This window comes from Erpetoichthys calabaricus, chromosome 8, assembly GCF_900747795.2.
Source record: "Erpetoichthys calabaricus chromosome 8, fErpCal1.3, whole genome shotgun sequence".
Taxonomy (NCBI): Eukaryota; Metazoa; Chordata; class Cladistia; order Polypteriformes; family Polypteridae; genus Erpetoichthys; species Erpetoichthys calabaricus.
Genome location: NC_041401.2, coordinates 128,526,004 through 128,543,075, shown reverse-complemented (window position 1 = coordinate 128,543,075; position 17,072 = coordinate 128,526,004). Strand labels below are relative to the sequence as shown.

Sequence of the window (17,072 nt, the reverse complement as noted above, 5' to 3'; positions counted from 1 at the left end):
ACAAGAACGACACACAAAGATGATGAGAAACAACTGAAAAGGAGGCACATTATGAAGATACAGACAAATACCAATGAAATAGCAGTTATCTCAACCTCAGGATTTTTTACAAGTACCCATTCATTCAAGCAAAGAATATTACACTATTTACTAATTCTTCAACTAATTACACGGTGAAGACAAATGGGGACATGCAATAACCAAAGATTCTTCATAAGTATACTGCTCAGAATTTTAACAAATACCATAAAAAAGTTGTGTTAGTTAACATTGTTATGCTGTTCACATTTTTATATTTGTCCTGGACACTGCTGAGAACAATTAAGTCTCTGTCATGCAAAAATGTATTTTTCAATTTTATGGTCAACACAAAAATAGGAATTCTCAAAGACGGATAAAGACATGGACCACAAAAACTGAGTGGATTGGAAACATAAGAGCTACAAGCAATATGTACATCAAAATAATTTAAGAAAGCAGTCTTTTTCCATTTTGCCTGTACTGCCAAATTTAAATATACAAGACTATCAGCTTATCTGCACCCTGGTACAGAATTCCACAAATGGCAAGATAGATAACTTTTGAGAAATCTTATTTTTGGAAAATACACCGCTGGCAAAGATATATTAGGGGAGATCAAAAACATTTGAGCCTGATCATGAAAGGTGTTACCCTATACAATGGTACCGATTTTGTAAGTGACCACAGATTGTTGTCAGTGCTAAGGGGTCACTGTCCTGTTGGAACGTGATCCTTCAGCTTATTTTGATAACCAGTGCGCTCTGGGGCAGGCTTTCATTAACAGTATCTTTGTACTTTGCTCTATTCGGTGTTCCGTCAATCCTATCTAGTGTCCCTGACCATGCAGCTGAAACACAGCCTCACAACATGATGTTGCCACCACCATGCTTTACCGTTGGAATGGTATTACACAGGTGATGGAACAGTGCCTGGGTCCCTCCAGACAGGATGCTAATCTTGGTTTCATCACACCTGGGAATCTTCTTTCTCACAGTTTCAGAGTCCTTTAGGTGGCTTTACGAAAACTCCAAGTGGGCTTCCATATATGACTTCCATTGAGCAGAAGCTTCTGTCTGGCTATTTTGTCATAAATATCAGATTGGTAGAGAATTGCAGTGATGGTTGTCCTTCTGGAAGTTTCTTCCATCGCTACACAGGTTCTCTGATGCTTAGTCAGAGTAACCACTGGTTCTTGGTCACCTCTTTTACTATGGCCCTTCTCTGCGACAGCTTAGATTGTCTGGGTGACTAGCTCTAAGAAAAGTAGTGGTTGTTCTAAACTTTCTACATTTAAGAATTATGAAGGAAACTGTGCTCTTGGGAACTTTCAATGCAGCAGGAACTTTGTTGTAGCCTTGACTAGATCTGTGCCTTGACAAAAATCCTGTCTCTGATCTCTGTAGGCAGTTTCTTTGACCTCATAACTTGGTTTTTACTCTGATACACATTGTCAACTTTGGGACCTTACACAGACTGGTGTATGTCTTTCCTAATCACATCCAATCCATGCAATTAACAACTGACGAACACCAGACAAGGTGTAAATACATCTCAATGATGATCAAAAGAATTGGACAGACCAGAGCCGAATTTCCAAGTGTCATAACAAAGGATCCGAATTCTTTTGTCAATGGGATGGTTTTAGTTTTTTTTAGTAAATTTGCAAAACATTGTAAATTTGTTTTGTTATATACTTTCTGTATATAAGGGGACTGTGACTGGATATACTTCTGACCTTTTCATTTTTAATATACTGTATATATACTTTGGGGGAAAAAAAAGGATAACAGAATGATCCAATTTTGGGTTACTATCCATTATACGTCACTACAAGTTTTGTTTTGCATTCTCTTCCTTTCTCTTAATCAAATATCTTTTTTTCACTTGCTAAACAAAAAGTAAAAACTTGTTTTTTCCACATTAATATGCACCATTCCTCTGCATATGTCACAAGCAAGAGATGGTCTGTAGAATTTCTTCATTATAGGGCATCTGATCAAAATGATCCAAGGACTAGATGACCAACCTTTGACATCAAAAACTGAATAAATGTTGCCACCTTGGAGTGAATTGTAATGAAGAATCAAAGTGTGATGATGTATACATTGAGCAGATGTCACAACTTCAGGTTGCAAGATATTTCATAAGTGCTGACCACAGTTGCAGATCTTGGGCTATATCAACTTAAGCAAACTGAAAATCTCTGGCCATGTCTAATTTACAAACTGAGTGCCAACCTCAGTGCACTTGTGCTTGCCTCCCCTTTTTGTGACAGACAATAATGGGCTGCCTGATGGAGCCGGAATTGTATGAATGGTCAACAAGAGGGTGAGTTCAAGAGCAGTCTCTGCGCTTTTTTTCCATTCTGTATCAGCATTTAAAACACAACATATTAGTCTAGTTTCTCTTCTGTTTGTGGTGTCTAAAACACTTGTTTTCCTTATTCCTCCCTGTCACATTATATAAACTGTACTTCCGCATATGCATTCATTGGTTGCCAGCTCTAATTCACCAACAGCCCCAATTATTCCCCCCCCCCCCAATACTAGTTGCAGTGAGTCACTGAGCAGGTCATATTACATGACCAGTTTTCATTAGAGCTTGCCACCGACCACATAAAACTCGATAAGATTATGTATATTAAGACCACAACTGAAAATCACTGGAAGAGTCATGAAATGTCACATAGCCTTTAGCAGACACCATTGCGATTTGTTATGGTCAGCTGAATCCATTCTTCAGGAATAATTATACATTAGCAAGATCTGCGTGCCCAGAATGTTGACACTTGAATTGAACCACTGCTGCATTTAAGAGTGTAATGAAAATTACAAGTTAATGAAATTGGACTGGGAGAAATTTAAAAAGCGCTTCATAAATGGGAATGAAACATGGCTTCATTACTCTTACCATCCAAAGAACGGAAGCATGTTGATTCTAAATTACCAGAGAAATTCAAATTACAAGCCAGTGCTGGCCAGATCATATGAACAATTAATTTTGATGTTGATGGCATATTTTATATTTTTACATGCCTCAAAAGGCCACAAGAACCAGACAATATTATGTTGATTTGAGTTGGAGTTTGTGGAAGTCAATCAGAAAAAAAACAGCGCACAAAGCTGTGAACAGCTCCTGGTGTACTTCATGGCAATGCTTCCCACACAGCTTGGCAGTGGCTGTTCTGTGAAACTGTAGACTTGAAGAGATGCCATGCCCACTATAGTTCCAGGTATCTACTGCTCGCATAAGAAAAACAAAACACTTCATCTGAGTGGCTTAAAAAAGGTTTTGTTAATGTTTAAAAAAGTGATTTAATGATCATAGCAGATTGTGGTGAAAAATAAAATGTTTGTTTTTACTAAGCATTCTTTTAATAGGTAAGGCTCAAAACTTTTTGATCATCCCTTGCATTTGGGTAGCATTACAACAAGAGACTAAACATTTCACTTTGTTTTGTGTAATAAAGGCAATTCACAGCTGGTTCTCTACACATGAGACAAATGTGAAGGCTCCCATCATCTATGCCCATTGTTAGCTTCATTCAGATGGAACAAACAGCAAGCGCAAACAAAAGTACCTTTGTTAGAGCAACCTTCTCATTCAGCTTCCCTGACGACGGCAGGGCCGTAATGGTGAAGCTGTCAGGGTCCTCACAATCCCGAATTTTTGATTCTTTCATCAAGGTGTCCAGTTTCTTTTTTGCCACATTTTCCACCTGTTTCCTGTTTATAGATGTCTGCACGCAGAGACATACAAGTGTGAGTTGGGAAATAAATACACTAACAGGCTACCCAGTCACAAGGCATCAACCCTATCACCATACAATGCTAAATAAAATAAAAATATTTACTATTTTAAAAAAAGGGATGCAAATTGAACAAAAACTTGCAGAAGCATGCAGGGATGGCCTTGCATGCAAATAAGTATTAGTGCTGCATTCCTACAGGAAATGCAAAAACAAACATGTGCAACAGAAAAGCAATTCCATTAAAATAAAAATGTATTATACATTAACATTAGTGCATATTACAAGCTGATAATTCATACACAGCATTTAATAAACGCTAAAGTGTAATATTACCGCCCAAAAGAATTATAGTGAAAATTTTCTTCAAAGTGACATACAGTACAAAATTATTACATGTAAGTTTACTCTTGTTTTTAAATTTTGAGGGGAGATATTTAATTATTTTGTATTTAGTTTTTCAGTAAACACACACACACAAAAAAAGACTCATTCATGATTATTTTTTTAAATTCGCATCAAGCGAAAAATTCAGATTAGCTATGAGTACACCTTAGACATGACTCAAAGTCGAAAATGTTTCCAATACATGCTTATACTATTGGATTTTAATATGGATGTGAAAGACACAGTCTAATAAAGCTTCAAGCTGACGCGAGTATAACATTAAGACTCACTCCCCCAAAGTGAACTTATTACGTTCACAAAAGGGAAATCAGCATGCTAATTGGAGGAGATTAGCTCAGGTTTAACATCTACTCTCAAAGGAATTGTTCTTCAGCCTCTGAAACTTGACCTTTTTCTTTAAATGCATGTTCACATATTTTAATACTAGGTGGTGCTAATGTTTCAGAAACCGGTAAGAAACAAATTCAAAAATTACGTCAGATAAAACTAAAAAAAAAAAAAAAAATCACAATACAACTGAATAAAACAGCGCTCTAACTTTGTGGCAGACCTTTTGACTTAAAATCATGCAAACAAACTAGACAAACTTTTCCATCCTTTGTTTAATGACTAATGACATATGTATAACAAAAGAAAATGAAGCCAAAATTTATTGGGAAAAAGTTAAATGACCTACTATATGATTTGTTAAATTAACATTACATTTGACTCAGGGTTGCCAACTTAATTGAAAAGTATTTTGAGAAAACACCAGTTTCATACTGCATAGTAAACAATAAAATGTTAAAATACAGTTATTTCTGATCATTCCTTTGCAAACAAAGTTTAGAGAATTCTTGAGCTGAAGACACATTTTGTAATCATTCTCAAAGACTATTTGTGGATTAAAATGTATACTCTAAATACTCTCTTCTTTAATATGTATCAGCGTTAGAAAACACGTGAGCCTTCCAAGAGTGCAAAAGAAAGTTTTACTGTAAGTCATTCTTCCTTGTATGCACTAGTGGTTTTAGCAATACAGAATTCACTTTTGTATGACACAACAAACCTTATCAGCCTTTATACAGTACAGTAGATTTCATTGCAAATTACAGATGTTTTATTATAAAACACAAGTACAAATAAGGCTTGCTTTAATCTTCTGTTGGCAACCCTGTGTGGTCATTTTAGGTAGCAGTGTTTGTTACTTTCATGAAGCAGTTTATGAGGAAAAAATACACAAACTCCTCTAATAAATATATGATAATAACTATGATGCATATAAATAATAAATGTGTGTAATCCTGATAAGGATCAGTTCTGAAGATGGTGCCAGACAGTACTGAGGCGTGTGACAAGACACAAGCCTTTATGGCTTAAGGCGGACACACTCTCAGCAGTATAAACACCTCAGCACTGTGCAGGGTTCCGGCCTCAGAAGAACTACAGAGGGAATGGGGGGATGACTTGGCAGCAGCATTCCTCAACAGAATACAATACCTTACACTGTATACCCAGCATGTAACACAAGATAAAGAAAGAAAAACAGAGTGAGACAGTGAGAAACATTCTACAGTTAGTAAGGTTTAAAAGAAAAGCTAAGCAGAATGACAGAGAAATAACAAGAAGTGGCCAGTTTAATTAGACTTGCATAGAGACAGAAAGGGTACGACAGAACATGACAAAAGGTATGAGATATTATACATACACACACACACACACACACACATATATATATCTCGCAAACATTAATATTTATAAGTAAAAGCTAATTAGAAACAGGACAAGAGAAGCAAACATACTTAACTATCTCTCTACTAGGCACCGAAAGGGAGGGAAAGCTTGTTATTATTCAAGAAAAATAAATCATGCCATTCGGAGGATGACCTCTAACCTTCTCAATTTATTTCAAAATACACAGAAAAGTATGCTTCCCCTACTCCATGTAATTTACTAAGGAACATGTACACAAGATTTTCACAGGTGCCAACTACAGTGCCAAACCCTACTTAACCTCATTTATGTTATGTTTAAGTAGCTCTGAGAGACAAACTTAAAGGGACATCTAGCCAACATCATCTAAGAAGATTTTACTTTTAATGAGATAAAGATAAAAATACCCTATGCTTGTGTGTTTCAAGCCTCCATCTGTTCAACCCTATGGATGATCTTTTTTCAGTTATGGTCACAGTTCTATCTGTAAAGCTACTCCAAAGAGAAGAAACTTTCACACTAGTTGGAACCATTAAGAAAGACAGGAAAGACATCAGTACCATTATCAAGCATCTCAGAGTAGCAAAACTTTCCTAACTGGCTCAAAAATCTCAGAGTGACACAAATTTGGTCCTATTCTTAGGAGTAGGAGTAAAAGCATTTTGTCATTTTTCTTAATTTAGGAAACCACTCCTAACTTCACCAAGACATAGGACAGCTCTTCTCCTTCTACTTTGAAAATTATTTTAACCATTATTTTTGTGGTGAAGCCTTAAGCGTTAATATCAAAAGACTAAAAAAAGTCATCGTTAATGGCAATTTGCAGAAAGGGGCGCTGTTAAATCACAACAGCATTCATTCTCAGACGTGGCCTCCTACTCTTTACTGGAAGTACAAGGAGGACGCTTCATAAATGTTTCTCATGTCAAATTCCTCATTGGCTCTACTCTGAGGTAGGCTAAAGTCTTATAATAGTCTGACTTGTAGTGCAATTCCTAGAAGCAATTGTTAGATGCTTGATAAATATGTGCTCAGATCATAAAATAATGAACTTGACAGAACTCTGAAATAGCACATCTGAATCAGAACTATAATTTTTATCAGATGGTTAGAGACTGTTTTGCTTGGATACATATTCTAAAACAAAATAACTGAATGGACATTACATCTCATTTGCAAGTTTGTATCTGAGCAAAGATAATACAGATATTCTTTATGTATTCAGTTATCCTTTTTATATTTATATAATATATTTATATAATATTTATATAATATATTTATATAATATAATATTTATATAATATATTTATATAATATTTATATAATATATATATATATATATATATATATATGAACTTTATTTTAGTTAAAATAAACTCCCTCAGTGCCAGAAAAGGGGAGCTCCACCCAAGTCATCCATCACTACTCCAAAATCGGCAGGGAAACATAACTGAGAAGGATGCCAGAGACATGTACATTTGTGACTGGTCCCTCAGTGTTGTTCATGGATAACCAAGATAGCACAGGCTCTACCTGCAACTAATACCTGGCTCGGCGGAATTACAATTTGTCATTTTTTTTAGTTAATAATCTAATCACAAAATTTCCCAACAGTTTATTTTAGAAATTTAAGAGGTATGCATACATTTATCTGGTCTTTCAATTATGCTTTTTTATGCACATTTATTTATCTTGAAATATTGTAATTACATGGGCTGCTCCTGTATCATTTCCATTGGTAGAATCATTTTCAAGAAATAACTTTATCACCTGTTTCTGAATTTTGGTAAATGCCACAATTTGCTAAAAGTCAAATTCAGACTACAACAGCACTGACCTAGTATTTTTTTGACACCTGCATCTTTGAAACTTGAACTACTTGGATGTGCTGCTTCTTGAATGTAAAGCCTTTTGTCTGGAACTTTGGTTTAAAACTTTACTGCTCTTTCTGCAACCCGTTGGTGAGCAATCAAATAAATTACCCTTTAACCTAACATACTGAGCATGGAGTAACTATTTCATGAGAATTAATAAGGTAAAACTAGATTCTCAGGACCTAGAATGCAAATCCTGTGCACATGGGCAGCTAAAAATAAATATTAAATAAAACTAAAATCCAATTAATTGTAGTTTATTGGGATTCATTGTTAAATACAAATTAAGATTCTAAAGTGCAGTCTCACATGTGCTTCTAAAGTTTAATTTATTTTTATGAATTATTTTAATGGCCAAGCTTATATTAAATAGTGAAATTTTTAATATCTTTTTCATTGTACCCAGTCAAGTTTCCCCAGACACCTCTACCACACAATCTGAAAGGCCATGCACCTACTTGTACCTTGAGACCTTTCGCTTCTAAACTTGCTTTCCATGTTAGTATTTTCTTTTTCAATTCTATTTCACTTTTTGCCATCAACATCAGTTCATGGCAAACAAGAGCTCCTATGGTAAACCTTCACGCACTTCTGTGGTTTACTACCTCCATCACTACCACAATAGGCAGTGGACTCAAAACAGATCCCTAGTGCAATGCCGTCCTAACCTCAAAACCTTCACTATCCCCATCTACTGTCCTACCACTGTTCATGCTTCAAGTCCTATCCGAAGGACAATGCCATTTTTACAGCACAGAGTCCCTGTCACTGCACTGGGGCACTGGAAACCACATTCAGACCACAGGGTAAGCATCCCTTTCTGGCCTTGCTAAAAACAACTTTTAGCAACAACACAAGTTCTTCCTGGTTGGTCTACCATCCCAGTTCTGGCTGGGCTCAAACATGCTTAGCTTCAGCTAGATGACCTGTTTTGAAATGCTTGTGGTATGGCTGCTGGCATACCTAAGTCCTTCAATATTTTTCACAATGAAAATTCAACCCAGATTTAAGTATTTTTAATTAGAAAGAAAATATGACCCAGAGTTGTTCTTCCATTTGAAGAGCTTAATGCAGGCTTCACTACTAAAAAAAGTGCTCATTCTTCTTTCCTGAATTATTAGAAGTGAGCTTTTAAATGCATACATTTTTTACCTGCTCAATAAGTTCTCTTACATTTAGCCCTTGAAAATCCTCATGATACTGCTAGTCTTAGTTTAAGGTTTCTACATATCATTTTAATATCCAACCAGTATCCAAACATGACTATAAACAAAAACAATGAATATGGATTTTAACAGCAGTATGAAAACAAAAACAAAACAAAACAAAAAAAACAGTGCATTCATTAACCTCCTTGGCATTAGATCCGAGCGTCACTCAGGCAACTGTATAAAAGTATCTCATGTAAGTGTTAGACCTGAGGATTACTTGGGGTGTAAAAGTGCCAACAGCGAAAAAATATAGGTGTGTCTTGCATAAACGGCAGGCTCTAGTGTAACCCAGGCAACAGTGCAGACAAGTCTTCTCCTGGCCTCATAATGGCGTCTTGTAAGAAATGTTTTTCAGCAGTCCAGGTGTTGCATGCTCTTGACAGTGATACGAGCAATGATGAAGTGAATCTGTCTTCAGGCAGTGAAATTGAAACAGACAGTGAAATAGGAAGTGATTTTTTTGAATCCATAAGTGACACTCGTGTCAATCGCACAATTAAAAATCTGACCAGTCTGGAAAGAAAATCTGTAAGGAATCATGCTACCATTGTCCCGACTGTGATACTGGATTGTGTATTTCACTGTGCTTCAAGATATACCACACAAACACATTTTTACATTATTTACAGTATTAGCATTCTTTTTATTATTCATTATAATTATTATTTGTATTATTATGCTTTCTATATTTCTGACTTGGTACTTTTAGTGTTTTGCACGTTTTACAGTAGAAAGTTCAGATTTAATAAATATGTAATTTTTCAACCCAAAAAATGAAATGTTTTTTTGTTGAATGGTTGAATGTTTTTTCAAGAAAAAATGTAACACTAAGGAGGTTATTGAACATTTGTTGGTGACAAGACTGATTTCTCTTTTAGGTCATCACTGTCTAAAACAATTGTAAATTACCATATTAACTAGCAAAATAATACAACATTAAATGGATTTAACTAATTTTTTTAAATATTCTTTTGTGATTGGTCTGTGTTTCAGAGCTTGAAACATGTTGTATATCAATAAGCCTTAATGAACATTTCAAATATAGATGTTGCACCCATTATCTATAATTTTTATTGACATTACAAGAATATCTGACATGAATATGCATTTTGGAAAAGAAAGTCTAGAGCACGTACGTCCCCATTCATTAGTTTACAGTCATCTTCTATTTCGTCTGCGCTGTCTTCATCAGATACTTCACCCTCTTCTGCATTCTCATCGATGTTAGGAGGCAGTTTTTTCCCCTTTTTTTGAAAGAACAGACAGAAAATAAGATTTAGCACATGTAAATGAGATGAGGCCACTTTTGTATTTACTGATCAATTATCAATCATTTATTCTATTTACAAAGGAATGGCAGAATGTCATGTATCAAAGTCAAAGGAAACCCAGAGATTATTAGTGAAATGGATTGGCTATCATCACTCCACTTTATGAGAGATTATTTTAAAATGTAAGGCGCTCAACAGGTAGACTTGAAGAACAGATAACAATTACAACAAGAAAGAGAAAAATAAGGAAGTTTACAAAAAGATAAAATCAAAATAACAACAGTATCCCAAGAGAGAACGTCAGCAACAAAAGAACATTAATCATTCTCAAGAAATATTAAAAGTCTGTATGTATAAAGGAGCCAATCATAAAATGGTCTTGCATTAATAGTGGATTATGGCCATCCTCATGAAAGAATTCCACTATCTTTCATTTTACACTTGTATTAAAAAAGTGATTAAGGAGGAAGATCACTGTCAAAATAATGAACACTTGTGCTTCTGAAAGTTATGATTCCTCCTAAAAAATATGCTTGCACTTCTGAAAGTTATGAGTACAATTCTCACTTGTGAACAAACTGTCAAAAATACATCATTGGACGCACAAGACATTCGCTATCAAGAAAGGACAATTGATTTTTGTTACTACGCATGTGCCACAAATGTAGAATTTTGTAGTTATTTTTGACAGCGATCATATTTCATACTTAGCCCCCTTTCGGTGGCTCCAAAGGGCAAAACGCAAAAAACAAAATAAAACTGACACAATGAAATTAATTAAGCAATGACAACATGCAAAATAACAATAAAAAGTGAGACCATGAAGTTAAATTGTCGGCTGTGTGTTTTAAACTTTACATAAATCTTAGCTGGATGTCCAGATGTTTGTTAAATGTGTACAGGAGAGCAAGATGTTGCAGAATGTTCCCAACCTACAGATTTCGGCACTCTTGGTCATAGATTTGGGGTTGGGGTGGTAGGCACTGAATTATGATTTGCTAAATTTGTTAGTCAGTATGACCCATGTAATCGTGTTGGGACAAGAAAAACTCAACTGAAATTTTAAAAAGGCATCCATCTTATCACAAAGTTATTAAAATTAGGGTGGTCCAGTACCATTTAATCCTTTACAATGGCAATTGAGCATCACAGTGAAACCTATTCATTGGATATGTCAAGTATGCCAGCCAATTTTACCCATGAACTCACGTTGGGCCAGACAAATCTCAACTGCAACATAAAAAAGGAATCTTGTCTCAAAGCTATGAAAATAAGGGTGGCAAAAAACTGTACAACCCTCTACAGTGCCTATTAAACATCAAGTGAGGGCTGCCCAACATCACCTAATGCCTTTACTGTGCCCATTAAACATCAGAGTATATCTTATTCATAAGATATGACAGTGTGCCAAGTTTGTCAATGAGCTGGGCAAAACTGAACTGCCATTTAACAAAGGAGCCTGTGTCTTGCAGCAAACTTTGAAAATTAAGTTGTTCCAATTTGATGTAACTCCTTTGTATCTGATCAGGTATAAAATGCGGAAAACTGATTTTTTTTTTTTCAAATAAAGGGCCCATTTTAGTGACGCATGTTAATATCTTTTTATACTGCTGAATATTTTGACTGGCTCTTAACATTGAATAAGTAAATTCTTTGCACAAGTTGTGTAAATAAAAACTGTCTGAAAGTGAATAACTTCAGTGAAACAGTCACTTCTCCCCATATCTCTGTAGGCTTTACGGCAGTCCTCCCAAAGACTCACAGCTGAAGTAAACAGAGGGTCCAATGTCGCACCCTCATGATAGATTACCGTCACAGCCAGGGCTGATTGCCTACAGATATTCACTAAATGCTGCTAGGGAACACTCCAGTTCCAGAGACCTCCAATTAGATCACAAACATGCAACACCAAGGCAGCAAGTGAACCGATGACCAAAGCTTTAGCCTATATATATGGAGTAGGATCATTGTCAAAATAACTCCGTCGTTCCACCTTTGTGGCACATGCGTAGTAACAAAAATCAATTGTTTCTTCCTTGATAGAAAATGCCTCGTGCATCCAATGACATATTTTTCATAGTCCCTTCATGCTTGAGAATTGTACTTATAATTTTCAGAAGCAAGTGTAATTTCCAGAAGTGCAAACATAACTTTCAGAAGCGAAAGCATAATTGACACGTGTTAAATGTAAATTTGACTTAAGTTATTTTTGACAGTGATCTTACTCCATAAGTAATCTTCATATTGAGACAACATATACAGCCCATTCTGTTCTTTCTCTCATGTTGTAGTTGTATTCCTGTTTCTTAATTCAGATTGCTAAATAAACTTCAAATTTGACTGTACGCTTTTGCTGATTCCAGTGAATCCAATGTCCATCTCTGAGGTATACTTGCAAGGAGAAAACTATGCAATATTTTTCAGAAACAAAACAAGTAAGACACAAATTAAACACAAGAAATTACAAAATCTAGAGACTGGTTTTCAATTTCCCCAGCTCTCACCAGTCACTCTCATTGCTAATTAGTTTATGTATCATTAATGGCAGGGTGCCTCAGAATGTAAGGTAAGACATTTTTTGATAAAAATTTCTCTTATAAATTGGGAAGAACCATTTAGTTGACAGACATTTTTCTGTATGTAGCTTATTTATATGTAGCTGTAGCTTATTGTAGTTTATACACCTATTCTCAAGAAAGAAAGATCTTTATAATGTCTTACTGCATTCATCTTAGCAGTGTTGAAGTGAATTATTGTTAAAATTGAAGTCAGCTTGCATGTCTTCAGCTATAATGAAACTGTACCTTGCCATGCAAACAAATAGCAAAGCAAGGTTGGTAAAAATCAAAATTACTCACTATAAACAAGATATAAAAATTTACTTGCCTTACTGTAATTTTCAGGCTATGTGCCAAACCCCTATATCATCCCTTGGTGGAACCATCAATTTCTCAGATCACTACAGAAGCTGAGTCTTTAATACTAGACACTTGCACAGAGACATGATTTTGACTACCCATTTGGCAATTTATTTTTCATATAGCATGTTCCCAAAGATAAACAGTATGTATTTAATTTTAACAAATTACAGTTATCTTTGCTGCATCTGTGAGTTGTCACTGAAGTGGATTATTTTTGAAATGCCGTATTTGTTCTGAACATTAAAATGTCAATATAAAGACAGGAAGACACAGGTAGGTTCAGTCCGCTTTATAAGACTATGAGAATTGTAGAAAGTGGTGGTGTAACCTAAATAATGGTCCAGTATTGGCATGATGTTTTTAAAATTAATTTCCTTACTACAGATTCCTAAGCGGTCATTTAATTTTCACTTTGCTTAATCTTACAGGGATGAACATGAAATTATAAAATATTTGCATTAGCTACTTACACTTACGTGTTTTCAGATTATAAACAGAAAGTAGCTGCTACTATTTAGATTACTAACTATGAAGTCTTTACTTCACATCTAATGAAATATTTTTAAAAATGTACAGTCAAGGGCTATCAAAGACAAACTGGCTTCAAGTATTTACTGAAATTATATTTATATAGACATTTTTTGCAGTATCATTTATGTTATGTGGCCTGATTATGATTTCGTTCTGAGCCATCATAAATTTCTTGTTAAACATCTTTTACTCAAACACAATTTATTTTTACATAAACTGGCCAAAAAGTTACTTTCACCATTGTTACATACCTTTCTATGGTTGATAACCATGCTCTGAAGAAAGTCATATAAATGTAAAATGAATGACAACTTGCAGAGTTATACATTTATAAGGTTAGATTATAAGGTTTAGAAATCCCACAAAATCCTGTCAGTCATAGCAGATGCCAGATCACCAGATAATTTACCTTTACTAGTATTTTCCCTCTCAGGTGTTCCGGAGGTGGAAGCTGACCAGATTCATCCATGTTGACAGATGAGAGGTCCAATTTGTCTCCTAGCACATCTATCAGATACTGAGCCATCTTCTTTTGTTGCGGAACACTACAGTGGTTTTCAAGTGATATTATCACAGGGTAACTATGTAGGGAAGTCAAAAAGGAATGTGATCAGTTATAATGACAATAACAAATAAAGCAAAAACACTTAGATATACCCATGTCATTTGTTTGCACAATGGAACTGGGAAAGGAGCATGTGTAGTCACTCCAGACAAATTAGACAAGGTGATCACAGTTTTATCTACAATACACACTTATTTACTTATCTACCATTAAAATATCTATAAAAACATAGAACAGTTTACCAAATAGTATAGAAAGCAGCATCCCGTTAATGACATGAAAATTTCTCAGACAAGTGTGAATAAGAATGGGTGAGATGCGCATTTAACCAAGCCTTTTCCTTGATTCCCTAAGTGTTCAGATTGGATTAATTTTATCACACACCTTCAGGCTTTCTGATAAGCATCACATATGCTAAGGAATTGCTTTTAGATCTGAAACATTAAAGTCAATTTCTCATAAATAATTGCTTCTGAAACTTTAAATTACTCAGCAAGGTGATAGCAATCATAACCCTCTTATCAGTTTTTTAAACGACCACCTGAGAAGTCTTCAATACACTTTATGCTAGATTCAAAGTGTCCACAAGAATTAATCTTAAAAGAAGTCGTAAATTTAAAATTTACTAAACATACTTTCTACAACATTCTATTCTCATCTCAAGGCTTCCACATAATTATTTTTGCCATTTATGATATTTTTGGGAAACTTGTTGCAAGGTTTGTCAACTACTTCGCCTGTCAGTATTTGCTTCAAGTTTCTGGCTTCTAACTCCCACTACTACCCAGCTTACAAAAATAGCAGTTTAAAGGACACCTTCCATCAATATGGCTGAAACAATCACAAACTAAGCAGACCATTCAAAAGAGTGTTTCCCTTACAAATTGCAAGAATTTATGAATTTTGCTCATGTCATTCTTTCCATGCTTTATGCATAACTAGCCCAGCTTTGCCCAGACAATTTCATAAAACGATGAGCGTCAGTTACATTGTCATCAGCTTGATAAGCACTATATCAATAACTGAATGCTTTTCTGTATACAATATTTGTAGTTTTTTTTTTTTTTTTTTGCCAAGGGATAATATTATTGGCAGGAAGTGTGTTGTAGCGGACTTTGAAGTCATTTCACTTGCCTGTGCGGTTATTGGAAAATAAATGTACCAATTGTACCACAGGTGTTGTAAGTTGCCTTAGATAAAGGCACCACTCTAATATTAAACAAATAATAATAATATTATTAGGTCACTGAAGCTGCTTACTCTTGAACATGCCATACACAATGGTTCATGAGAAAGACATAGCTCCATTAGATCAATTCCTGCCTTTTTCTGTTTTTTCCTAGTGACTGGGCTTTTGTTGATGGTCACTGCAGGAAAGACTATTCTTTTGAATTGAAATGGGTAAACAGTTGTCACACACGTGTGCATGGGAGGCAGCGAAAAGGACCAAAAGAAGGTAATTCCATGCCAGGCCAGGGTGTGGCGGAGTGTAGTAACCCTTCTCTTTTATCCCTGCAGACCAAATACAGGAAATTCTGCCTGGAACCTCTGACATCAGTTCCGGTTCCAGGCCCGATGACATCACTTCCCCTGCCTTACCTTAAAACCCAGCCAACGTCCTTCTGTGAATCAGTTCTGTTATGGACTCAAACTGCACAATACTTTACCTTCAATTGTCACTTGTTGCAGCCTTTATTTAAGTATATGGGTGGCTGCCCCAAACCTTTTTGACATGACAAGGCGTATCATTTCACAAGTAGGAACAGTGTGAAACCTGAGCATATATTATGATTATTATTAGATGTTCATGATTTTCATTTGTTATACTATTCTCTCAAGTGCAATATTTCTTTTCATGGTTTTCATTAATTGTATGCACTCCCCTTTTAAAGTCTACAGATGTGAATATACATTGTCACGACTGGGCTTTTGAGCTACATTAAAAGACACCCAGGAGAGAACTAGGAAAAGATACTTTAATTCTGGCATGTGAAAGAACAGAGTTGGAGATTTATTCAGTATTGGAACTTTACTCAAACACATAGCAAACTTGAAAACTTCTTAGCACTTGCTAACCATTGAGCTTTAACAAACTTTCTCTTTCCATTTTACAACATGATCACATCTCTTTTTTTCTGTCTACGGACACTGCCCCATTTTTAGCCATTCATCTACTGTACTGGTTACTTGTGCTGTTCACATGGCCCATCAATCATATCTGTTGCATCTTTCATTTGCATAAAGCACATTCTAAGTGTAGTTGAGAACATGTGAGTTAACACTTTATTAATAAATACAATTTTTTTTTTTTTTTTTTACATAATCTCACCAAATTTCAAACAAATGTCTAAAGGCATTTTTGAATTTTGTTTTTCTTCTGGGGGGGGTGGTGTTACCCTGTGGACTATAGGGGGCACTCAAGCTTCGCCCACCCGAACCCAAATAACTACCAAAAAAAAGAACAGAAGTGACAAAAGAAAATGGTTTTATTACCCAGAGCAGGTGAACATTTAAAACAGAGCCCCATAAATACATTGGGACTTAAGAATAACAAAAACCTAAGCCTAATTTCCTTACCTGGTCACTTAATAATGGCTTCTTCCCAACTCCAAAGCCCCCTGTATACTGACTGCAGGGGCCTTTTATGCTCGGATCAGGAAACCCATCTAGTAAGCCCTTACTACTGTTTCCAGGTTATCCAGCCAGTGCTCAAATGTTTGTAGGTACCCCTGAGAAGACCCCCCCACACCCCAGCTGCACTAGTTTCCCCAGCAGACTTCTCCCACCACAGAGTATAACTGAGAGGGGCCAGTCTGTCTGAATGCCCCAA

At 35.6% G+C, this 17,072-nt stretch overlaps 1 protein-coding gene across 2 annotated transcripts in view; it reads right to left on the bottom strand.

Moving 5' to 3' along the window:
• The window catches only part of plch2a (phospholipase C, eta 2a), a 215,978-nt gene that overhangs the window by 63,419 nt on the left and 135,487 nt on the right, over positions 1-17,072 (bottom strand). The window contains exons 9-11 of one of the 2 annotated variants that reach the window (XM_051931361.1): positions 14,087-14,258; positions 10,091-10,198; positions 3,602-3,760 (exon numbers count right to left, since the gene is read on the bottom strand). In XM_051931361.1, coding sequence (XP_051787321.1) covers positions 3,602-3,760; positions 10,091-10,198; positions 14,087-14,258 — 439 coding nt within the window. The remainder of the gene's footprint in view (positions 1-3,601; positions 3,761-10,090; positions 10,199-14,086; positions 14,259-17,072) is intronic. The other variant, XM_028807472.2, reaches the window with a different exon arrangement.